The sequence below is a fragment of the Capsicum annuum genome, chromosome 11, assembly GCF_002878395.1.
Source record: "Capsicum annuum cultivar UCD-10X-F1 chromosome 11, UCD10Xv1.1, whole genome shotgun sequence".
Lineage (NCBI taxonomy): Eukaryota > Viridiplantae > Streptophyta > Magnoliopsida > Solanales > Solanaceae > Capsicum > Capsicum annuum.
Window position 1 is genome coordinate 164,971,823 of NC_061121.1, and position 11,832 is coordinate 164,983,654.

General features: G+C 35.1%; 1 protein-coding gene across 2 annotated transcripts in view; it reads left to right on the top strand.

Annotated features, from left to right (window-relative positions):
* The first annotated feature begins 201 nt into the window (after positions 1-201).
* LOC107853277 (serine/threonine-protein kinase BSK7) overlaps positions 202-11,832 on the top strand; it is a 23,702-nt gene continuing 12,071 nt past the window's right edge. The window contains exons 1-6 of one of the 2 annotated variants that reach the window (XM_047399051.1): positions 202-321; positions 1,180-1,343; positions 1,472-1,692; positions 2,122-2,257; positions 5,457-5,590; positions 5,703-5,808. In XM_047399051.1, coding sequence (XP_047255007.1) covers positions 1,265-1,343; positions 1,472-1,692; positions 2,122-2,257; positions 5,457-5,590; positions 5,703-5,808 — 676 coding nt within the window. In that variant the 5' untranslated portion in view covers positions 202-321; positions 1,180-1,264. Of the gene's footprint in view, positions 488-1,179; positions 1,344-1,471; positions 1,693-2,121; positions 2,258-5,456; positions 5,591-5,702; positions 5,809-11,832 lie in introns of both variants that reach the window. The other variant, XM_047399050.1, reaches the window with a different exon arrangement.

The window sequence follows — 11,832 nt, forward strand, 5'->3', positions numbered from 1 at the left end:
TAAATTGAAAAAAATAGTGAAAAATAGTTTTGTCTTTAATCTTTTAACGAAGGATAAAAAATTTAAATTATTTTTGTAATGGTCTTTATATTTTTAATATATTATAAACATAGATTATAAATATAAATTATATATATAAATTATAAATTATAGATTTTTGAGGAATATATTTTAAGAGTCCAGAGAAATATGAGGAGAAAAAGGGGCTTTAATGTCGGTGGAAAATGAGGAAAAAAGGGCAGGAAAATAGTACACGTTATACTTGTTCAGCAGTAGTTGTCCTCCTAGTAAACTGAGTAATATGTACACACTGAAAAAGGGGTCTGTACAAAACACATTACATCTTTTATTTTTCTTCTCTATCCTCGCACTATATATATATGCTCTCCTTCACCTGACTCCATTTTCACTTTCTTGATCTCTCTCTAAGCAAATTACTCTTTTGCACTTTTTTGACTCAATCAATCTTCAAGAAAGCTGCTTTTTGGTTTGTGACTCTATTTTCTTGATTTATGTGTGAAGATTGCTGTGTTTTTTTTTTGTTCTTGTGGTTTTTAGCTTGAAAAGTTTTGATTTTGACTTGGGGTTGACTTGTATGATGAATTTTTCAGGGTGGTTTGAAATTGGTGTTTGTTGATTCAGTTGGAAAAAAGGGGAGCTTTTTGGGTTCTTGATTGGATTTTTAGGGAGAAAGTTTTTGGCTTTTTTGGGATTTTTTTTGCGGATATCAAGTGTTTTGATTGACTCTGATTTTAATCTATGCTAATGGTACATTTTCCTTTTTGGGGGTTCATAATCTTTTCTCATGATTCCTTTTTTTTTTTCTTTTTGTTTTTGATTGACTTGTGATGTAGCTGAAATGTGATGTGTATGATTCTTGTTGTATGCGCTTTTTGCCTTTTTTGATGTTTAATCAAGTTGATGTGTGCTTGGATTTTCTGTCCCCATCTTTGAGTTGTGGATTGCTAATTGAATAGACTGTTTTGTGGTTTGTTGTTTGTTTGAGCTGTGGATAGCAGATTCAATAGACTTCTCTATGATGTTTTGGGGTGTATGGCTGACAGTTGTGTTGCAAGTCGGCAAGCTTATCTTTCTGTTTCTAGTTTAATGATAAGGATGTACTTTTAAGAATCAGGATGCAATTGTAATGACAATTTTTTTTTTTTAACCCAAATGCAGATCTTCGAAGCTGCTGAACATGTGTTGGTTGTGATACAAACATAAAGTTGCAGTTATATATCTCTAAAGTAGGGGGTGTAATAGGATGGGCTGTGGGTGCTCTAAATTCACCTTGTGTTGCTGGAGTGGACAGAATGGTCCCGTTCATGAGGCTCAGAATCCTGGTATGTGCAAAGCTTTTCTTGGTATTTTTAAATTTTTATCACCATCAAGGGGCAGTTGACACAGAATTGTTTCATTCATTTGTTTTTTATTTTGAAAATGAATTTGTTGGTTTTCATTCTTCTAATAGATGCTGAAGAAAGAGATGAAGTTAGTGATTTGCCTATGTTCCGCGAGTTTACTGTTGAGCAGCTGAGAATAGCTACTTCTGGTTTTGCGGTAGAGAATATAGTTTCAGAACACGGTGAAAAAGCTCCTAATGTTGTTTATAAAGGAAAGTTAGAGAACCAGAGGCGGGTTGCTGTTAAACGCTTTAATAGATCTGCATGGCCTGATTCCCGACAGTTCTTAGTAAGTTAGCATTTTGTAATTCCATCGGGTATTTAAGTTTCTATATTTGTGTTATCTAAAATGATATAATTCTTTTCCTTTCGGCTAACTCTTGGTGATATAATATTTTACCTCAAATGGAAAAGAACAACTAATAGGAAAGGTGATAAAGAATGTTGGAGATCTTAAGCTGCCCTATTATTCAAAAAGCATCATTCCAGTTGCAAGAATAATTAGTGTGTCTTATTTGAGACAACTGACCCATAAATGCGAAAGTGAAGTATGACACTTTTTACGTCTTATTTTTTTGTTGTTAGTGCATGCACCTTTCGATGTATTTATAGCTTGAAATAGAGTATCTTGTCATTTTCCGGCTTATAACTGCTTTACATTGTTGAAGCAATAGACTTTTAACTTCCTTTTCATTATCCTCCGAATCATGTATTTTAGGAAGAAGCAAGATCGGTTGGTCAACTCCGCAACAATAGGTTAGCAAATCTTCTTGGTTGTTGTTGTGAGGGTGATGAGAGGTTGCTTGTGGCCGAATTTATGCCCAATGAGACACTTGCAAAGCATCTCTTTCACTGTAAGTTCATTTACATTTATATTTTATATTCCATCTACTCATGACCCTTGTACCATTGCTTTACTTGTTTTAAAAAAGGTCGTACTATTACTATGGGCGTAGAATTCAAGGAAATATACAACATATCCATTGTAATCCCACAGGTGGGGTTTGGGGAGGGTAGTGTATCGCAGACCTTACCCGTACCTTGGAAGGAATGGGTAAATAAATAAGTAAAATTAGATTTTCTATTTTTAAGTATCTCCTCTTTTCTTTTTGGGGAATGATTGTCTAGCAGGAAAAAGTAAAGTCAGAAAAATAAATAAGCAAGTTATACAAACAGAAATATTCATAAATGAATATGTACAATACAAGGGCTCTAAGATTAAGTATTGTACCAGAGATTATGTCCGTTGTCCAACCACCATATAGGTGCACCTAACAATGCCACAACACCGCTGTTACCACTTCTTCCTTAGCAGAGCTATAGTAATTGGCTTCTCTTTTAGTTGCTCTATGGTCTGAATATTAAAAATCTTTGAACTTCTTTCTGATTCATGCTTTTCTACTGTCAACCAATCAATAAAGAACACTCTATCTATACCAGAGCGGTTGAGGTCAGTGATATAAATCGTCCTGTCGATTCAGCTCTATTTGGGCTCATTACTCCAAAGATAAATAATGATTTCTGAGATGAACTTAAGAATCCTTGAGGTGTGCTGATCATTAGAAAAAACTAGAAGTTCTATTAGTTTCACACTTGTCCCATTGTATATATGTTTCTAACTAGAGTGAAGAGACTCTTTTCAGTCTCCTAACAAAAGTTGGACTTAATGCAGGTGTAATAACTACAACTAAACTTTAATTCCAGCTAGTTGATTTTGCCTTTGTGGATGTTTTTCTTTTTGTGTCCTTCTCTTAGCTATTTTGTGTTGATTCAACGAGGTTGAAGAATCTGAGACAGCTTTCTCCATATGATTTTAGGACTTCTTCAGCTGAATGATTTTAGGAATTATTTGCCCTCTTTTAACAACTTACAACACTTTCGTGTCACAACTTTGCACTGGTGCATATAAGTTACCCTTGATTCAAAAAAAACAAAAACAAATTTGCGCTGGTGCCTATGAAGGCTACATAAGACATGATTATATTAGGCCTTCTCCTGTTCTATCTTCTTTGTGTGCTACTTCAACTCTGTCTAATGTGATGTTTCTATTCTGTCCAACCTTGTATCTCACATTTGTTTTACAACATTCATGTTATGGGTATATTAAAGGGGAACCTTGGAGTAACCGGTAAAGTTGCTGTCATGTGACCAAGAGGTCACGTGGTCAAGCCTTGGAAACAGCCTACGGCAGGAATGCAAGGTAAGGCTGCGTACAATACACCCTTGTGGTGAGGCCCTTCCCCGGACCTTGCGCATAGCGGGAGCTTTAGTGCATGGTCTGCCCTTTTTTTATATTATGGGTATGTTGAGCTTTAGAGGCCTAACATTCATACCCATACTAAAAGCTTAACATTTGTAGCCATATGACTTGAAACCACCATTCTGTTATACTTTATTTTTATTTTGTTAGGTATCTTCCTATCACATAGCACTTCTATATACTCCTTTTCAGCCACCCTTTTTTAATTTTATGTGTTACATCTTCACTACTCAGCCTAGATATCTTAGTTTCTACATTTAGGTGTCACAACCTCACCTAATTCACTTCACACTCTTTATGTTTATAGGGGTTCAATTGCAGTGCACATATTCTTCTTACTTATTCATAAAACCCTTTATTTCTAGAGTGGCCTTTTTCACTTTTTCAATTTTTGATTGACTCCTCCACTAGTTTCATCAGTTAACACAGTATTGTCTGCACATATCACCATGAAACCTCATCCCGTATACTACTGGTGAACTTAAACAAGTACAAACTCATGCCATATCTATACTTTTTATTCTCTTTGATCTCCTTCTCAAATATCATTTATTGCTGTTCCCTGGTGTTACCTGCAAGCTATATGTAATCCTAAGAAAATTCTTGTGAGGTTACTCTATGTTGGATGACTCAACCACGATTGATTTTCTATAGTAGTTCTAGTATGTGATCAAACAAGAGCTGGATCCACATTTTTAGAAGAGAGGATGCAGTAACTTGTGTAGAATTCAAGGGAAAAGGGACAAGGAGGATTCATATGGCTGACCTGAACTAATGTTGAATGAAGGCATAGTTGATTGATTATTATAATGTGTTAATCTATGAATCGCCTCTTTTACCCCGGTCACTTGTCTAGACAATTTGAAGATTTGAAAAGTAAACCTAACAATGAAATACAAACTTCACCTAGAAAGTCGATAAATGGAAAATGAGATTGGATGTGATGGGAACACTCATATATTCTTACTTCTTTAACTTAGGAAAATGAAAATCACAAAAAGTGGATGAGATGGAGCAGAGTGTTGGCCAGTCAAGCGCTCCCATATCCAAAAATTGAAGGTGGCAGAAATGAGAATATTACGTTGGATGTGTGGGCTTTATTAGAGGGGACATAGTTAGGAATGCGATTATCCGGGAGAAGATGGGAGTGGCTTCGGTGGAGGACAAGATGTAGGAAGGAAGGCTGAGATGGTTTGGGTATGTCATGAGGAGGGGCGCGGATGCCCCAGTTCGTAGGTGTGAGAGGCTAGCTTTAGGAGGAGTAGAGGTAGGCCGAAGAAATATCGGAGGGAGGTGATTAGACATGACATGGAGCAACTTTAGCTTACTGAGGACATGACCCTAGATAGGAAGGTGTGGAGGTCACGGATAAGGGTAGAAGGCTAGTGTAAGTGTGGGTTATGGGAAGCAGTCAGGAGAGATCTTGCGTAGCTGAGTTAGTAATCCTAGGACTGTATACATAGGTGTCTTTGGTATGTGAGTGTATGTTACTACTAGGTGGGTGTCCTATTTCTTATTTCTTAGTTCCTATTTTCTCTTTTCGTGTTGCCTTATTTCTCGTATTTTGTATTTCTCTGATTTCCATTTTATTATTTCTTATTCCTTATTTCTGTTATGCCATCCATCCCCTTGTTTACTATTTTTTATCTTGAGTCGAGGGTCTATCTAGGGTCTATCTGAAACAACCTCTCTAATTCTTCGGAGGTAGGGAATACACTGGGTTTGTCGTTGTTGTTGTATATTTCTTCGTGATCAGTGAAGTTTCAGTTGACTTATTGTATTTACATATCCAGGGGAGACACAACCCATGAAATGGGCAATGCGGTTAAGGGTGGCTTTGTATCTTGCACAGGCTCTCGAGTATTGTACAATCAAAGGGAGGGCACTTTATCATGATCTTAATGCTTATAGAATATTATTTGATGAAGTAAGTACCTAGTGCGATGGTCATTTATTTTGATGGTCATTGGTAGGTATCAAGTATTACAGATTTAAGGATTTTAGTACTTCTAATGATCTACCCGCTGTCTATTTCTCAGGAAGGCGACCCCCGTCTCTCTTGCTTTGGTTTGATGAAAAATAGTCGAGATGGAAAAAGTTACAGCACAAACTTGGCATTTACTCCTCCTGAATATTTGAGGACAGGTACCTTTATTTACATATACATCATTTGTTTTGAAAATTGTTAGAGGTAGTATATATTGAAATCAGCGACAAGTTAGTGTTGTGGGGTAATTAAAACAGTGTTTCCTTATGAATGGTGTTGTAAAATATACATTTACGTCATATATTACATACATATTTTATAATGATATATTGCATACATATTTGTATACACATATATAAATAGGTACATAATACATACATTATACACACACACACGCACGCACATCACTCGTACTTAATGCCAGCTTAAACCGTGGAGCTGAGAAGTTAAGTCAGTATTTTGATCATCCAGATTCCTGCAACAATTCTAGTGTCTAAAATTGTCAAATTTGAACAGATTTGTATTTGTATAATTGTAACGAGCAGCATAAAATTCAGGGAGAGGGAGCAGCTTTTGGATTGTTTAAGAGTTAATTGTCTTTGCAGAAACTTTTCTCCATGTAGCATCTGTGTATCAGCAATAGTCATGTTACCGCTTTACCAGATATATATGTTACTGAAATTTCTTAAACAGCTAAAAGTATTGAGAAGAAAAATATTAAGCAACTAAGCAGGACATGAGATGCTGTTTGTCCACACATAGCAAACTTCTTTACTAATTGAACCTGGCAATGGTATCCGCGCCAACTTGAGTGCGTGGACTAATTTAATTTAAGCTATATGCATCGTTGGTTTATAGAATTTTTCGCACTAGCAGGACAACAAAAGAATATCTATAGGTAAGCCTGCTTAAAATGTGGGATTATGATCATAGGTAAAGGTGATCTGATGGTGTTAAAGTTTCTTATAATGCAGGTGTATATAACTTAGTCTTTAAAGATAAATGTTACTTTCCACCTGCATACGTAGTGGTGAAATATTCCACCAAGACTTAGCTAGAAGAGAGCAATTAAACCAGTGTCACCTGTGCTATAATTTCTCTTTGTTCCAGGGATTAGTTACTTTGGAAACATCACTTAGCTCCTCTTCTCCATGTAGTAGTTTCTAAATTTAGCTCCAAAATACTAAAACTACGAAGGCAAACTTCGAGAAATAGCGTCTTTTGGTTGAACTTCTTAAATAGATCGAAGGAGAGTATAAGGCAATTGATACGCTAATCTAACAGCCTCCCAACAAATAGATTTCACGGTTATTGGCCAAATTTGCTGCTGATACTTCTGATACTGGAGCAACTGAAGTGAAGCATGCTAAAATTTTTTGAGAGACATAAGAAGCCAAACATATAGAAAGGTGAAGGCCTGAGTATTTGGTGATTTCTTCCCCTAAAGCAGACAAGTATTAGGCCAAACCATGAGGCCTTGGGTTGGAATCCCCGGGGAGACAAAAAATATTAGGTGATTTCATCTGTCCGATGGTGGATAGAGTTACTCAGTACTTGTGCCAAGTGGAATTAGTTGAGGTGCGTGCAAGCTGGCCCAAACACCACAATTATCAAGAACAATGAAGAAGGCTAAAGTAGAGCTAAAGTAAATTCCAAATCTTAGGACTCGTTTGCCTTGATGTTAAATAAAAAAATATTATTGGATGCAACTCTGGTTTGCTAACAATCGAAGGTTCCTTTTTTCGATGTACAACTTTGGTTGCTAATACTCTGTTCGATTCAAGTATAGAACTCCAGATACCCTATACTTACGCTTGCATTGAATTAATGTGTTACTTTATGCAAAATATAACATGGTGTAAGAATACATATATCAAACTATACTAGATAACAAACCTAAAATGAGAGGAAATACCCTAAGAAACGTGATTTAGTAAATACAGAAAATATCCTTAGCGGACTTGTTTTTGTTAACAAAAACATTCGGGTAAACTACATAAATGACCCTCATAGTGGGCGGCTTTCATTTTTTTGTCCCCCATAAGAAAAGTCTCACAAATTTAGCCTTCCTTCTTTTTTTATGTACAAGGCTTCTACCTATTTGCCCCTTTATATTTCAAATAACTTTAAACAACTCTCCATGCTTATTAATTTTTCAACTTCTAATTTTTTTTCTCTTACTTTGATTTTTTTTTCTTCTCTCTTTTTTTTGTAGTTTTTCTCAATTTGTACTTTTTTTTCCTTTTCTCCTCTCAACTTCTATATTTTTCTCTTTCTTATTTTTCTTTGGTTTTTATTTTTTCTTCTCTTTTTTTTTTAAATTTTTTTTTCTCAGCCTTTATTCTTCTTTTATTTTTTGTTTAGTTTTTTTTCTATTCTTTTCTTTTTTCTCAATCTTTTTTTTTCTTCTTTTATGTTGTGTTTAGTTTTCTTTTCATTCTCTTTTTTTTTCTCAACCTTTTTCTGTTTTAGTTTTTTTCCTTTTCTCCTCTCAACTCCTCTTTTTTCTCTTTTTTTTTTTATTTGGATTTTTCTTTTTTCTTTTGTTTTAAAATATTTCTTCTTCATTTTTTCTTTTTCCTCAACTCTTATTATTTTTCTTTTTCTTTTTCTTTTCTTCGATTCCTTCCAAAAAACAAATTACGCCTCATGGAAAAGAGTTGACATTACCACATTGTGTCTTGATTTATGAGATGTTCTATAAATTTTGCCCAAAGACTTTTAAACAAGTTACGTCCCATGGGTAAGATTTGATACCAGCATATTGTATTTTGATTTATGAGATTTGCTACAACTTATGCCCCATGGGCAAAAGGTGATACTACAACATTGTATTTTGATTTATGAGATGCGCTACAACTCTTGCCTTAGAGGCAAGATTTAGCCTAAGGACTTTCAAACAAGTTATGCCTCATGGGCAAGAGTTGACACTATCATATTGTATATTGATTTATGAGATGTTCTATAACTCTTGTATTAGAGGTAAGACTTAGGTCAAGAGCTTTCAAACAACAAGTTACACCTCATGGGCAAGAACTGACGCCACCATATTGTGTTTTGATTTTCGAGATGCTCTATAACTCTAGCCTTAGAGGCAAGATTTATGTCAAGGATTTTCAAACAACAAATTATGCCTCATGGGTAAGAGTTGACTCTACCACATTGTGTCTTGATTTATGAGATGTTCTATAAATTAAGGACTTAGAGGTAAGACTTGGCCCAAGGATTTTCAAATAACAGCTTACGCCCTATGGGCAAAAGTTGATATTACCAATTGTATCTTGATTTATGAGATGCTTTATAACTCTTGCTTTAAGAGGCAAGATTTAGCCTAAGGACCTTCAGTTATGCCCCATGGGCAAGAATTGACACTATCATATTGTGTATTAATTTATGAGATATTCTATAACTCTTGCCTTAGAGGAAAGACTTACACCAAGGGCTTTCAAACAACAAGTTACACCCCATAAGCAAGAACTAACACCACTACATTATGTTTTGATTTCCGAGATGCTCTATAGCTCTTGCCTTTGTGACAAGACTTAGCCCTACGCCTCATGGGCAAAAGTTGACACTATCATATTACGTCTTGATTTATGAGATGTTCTATAAGTCAAGTACTTTCAAACAATAAATTACGCCCCAGTCTTGATTTATAAGATGTTCATAACTCTTGATTTATACGATGTTCATAACTCTTGCTTTAGAAGATGTCATAACTCTTGCTTTAGAGGCAAGAATTAGCCCAAGAACTTTCAAATAATAAGTTACATCTCATAGGCAAGAGTTGATAATACCACATTGTCTGAATTTATGAGATGTTCTATAAATTATGCCTCTAAGGCATGATTTAGCCCAAAGACTTTTAAACAACAAGTTACGCCTCATGGGCAAGACTTAACACTGCCACATTGTGTCTTGATTTATGAGGTGTTTTATATCTCTTGCCTTAGAGGCAAGACTTATCCCAAATGACTTCCAAACAAGTCACACCCTTAATTTACTTTGATGGCAAAGAAAGAAGATTCTCTTTGTGGATTATCCAACTTTCTGTTCATTAGCAAAATATAACAGAAGTTGAGAAAAAAAAAAGAGAGAGAAAAAATAAAGGTTAAAAAAAAAAAAAAAAGGACAAGAACAAAAATAAAAAAAGAAAAAAAAAAAAGATTGAGAAAAACAAAAATGAGAAGAAAAAACAAAAATAAAGTTTGAAAAAAATGAAAAAAAGAGAAGAAAAAAAGAGAAAAACAAAAAAAATATGAGAAAAATAAAAGTTGAGACAAATGAATTAAAAAAGTAAAAACAGAAATAAAAACTAAATAATATTTGAGGGAAAAAAAAAGAAAAATAAGGGTTGAGACAAATGAATTAAAACAAGAAAAAGTAAGAGAAAAGAAAAAATAAAAATTAAAATACAAAAGAGAAAAAAATAAATAAAAATAGAAGTTAAGAGACTAGTGAGCATGAAAAGTGTAAAAACATTTGAAGGTGTAGAGGGGATAAAATGTACTTGTTCTATACATAAAATGAAAGGAAGACTAGTCTTTAAAGACCTTTCTTATGGGGGGACGGGACAAAAATACAAAGCCGCCCACTATGGAGGCCATCTCATATAATTTCTTGTAAAAATTCCTCTTTTGATATGAAATAAACAACAATCACCTCTTCCTCAATTGCAAATTTTTCTCTCCAATCTGGGACCTTATTTTCAATATTTTGGGCCTTGAAGCCCAAAACAATTCTACTATTTTTGCAAGGATAGCACAGTAAAAATCTCAAAAAATTGTCCTCACCCATTTGGAATACTTTTCCTGCAAATGCAGTAGTATGATGGACTTTATGGCAAGAATGGATTGCGAGTGTAAGAATTTGATATAGAAGAGGACTTTTTTGTATTTCAGTATGTCTTTACATCTCATTAGAAGGGATAGTTATGCAACTGTATCCTAATCAATTAATGGAAGACAATTAATTACAATAAAAAGAAATATTCTATTCCTATGATTATGCTAGGAAAAAGAAAACTGAAGTCTCCTAAAATCATGCTGATTAATTAACACAATCAATAACGGGTCTCTTGCTCTTTGAGGATAAAAGAGATATCATCACTATAGTCAAACATAGATGCTTATCTCTTCTTGGGCTTTTTGGTTTGACATGGCAAATGTGAATGTTTTTTTTAATCCTGATGCCAGTATAGGTATCCTTATTGCTGTACACAACCTGTGAAGGTGCTTATTTTTGGTTGTAAGTTGCCCTACAACTACTTCTTGCTGGCTATTTATATAGAAGTTACTATTTATCAATCACACCCCTTAGGGGTGCGGCCCTTCCCCGAACCCTGCGTAGTGCATCAGGCTGCCCTTTACTATTTATCGATCAAAAAATTTATAAAGCAAAATTTGTTAATAATGCATAATTAAAGAACTTTTCAAAAAATTTTACAAGCATACCAAATTACCGTTCGCCAAGGTTTTGGTTCTAAAGGTAAAGGTAGTGTAGCACTAGATTTGTGGTAGGTGCACGTCACAAATTCAAAACTTTGATTTTGTACAAAGCTTGATATTTGGGTGATAAAAAGGGTCGATCTGTCATCCCCCAAGTTTCGGAACTGGTCTTAAAAAGAAACTGATTCTTGAGCTAGAGGAGGATCATGCATACTAATAGGTGCTACATGTGTAAGCATTCAGGCTTTTCAGGTGGTGAGCCAGTTATGGTGGATCATATAGAATCTCCTTTTTATCCATCGGAAAGTCTTAAGAGTAGCTATCCGTCCATTCTTAAATTTTACGTGGTTTCTCAGAGCATTTCACTGTCTTGACAGGATTGCATCAGGGATCTACTCTTAGTCCCTTTTTGTTTGCGTTGGTGATGGATGTGTTGACGCGGCGTATTCAAGGGGAGGTGCCTTGGTGTATGCTTTTTGCGGACGATGTAGTTCTGATAGATGAGACTCGAGGAGGTGTGAATGATAAATTAGAGGTGTGGAGGCAAACTCTTGAGTCTAAAGGGTTCAGGGTGAGCAGAAGCAAGACAGAGTATGTGGAATGCAAGTTTAATGACGTGAGGCGGGAGAATGAGGTAGTAGTGAAGCTGGAATCACAGGAGGTATGTAAGATGGATAGTTTCAAGTATCTCGGGTCCGTGATCCAGAGTAACGGTGAGATTGACGAGGATGTCTC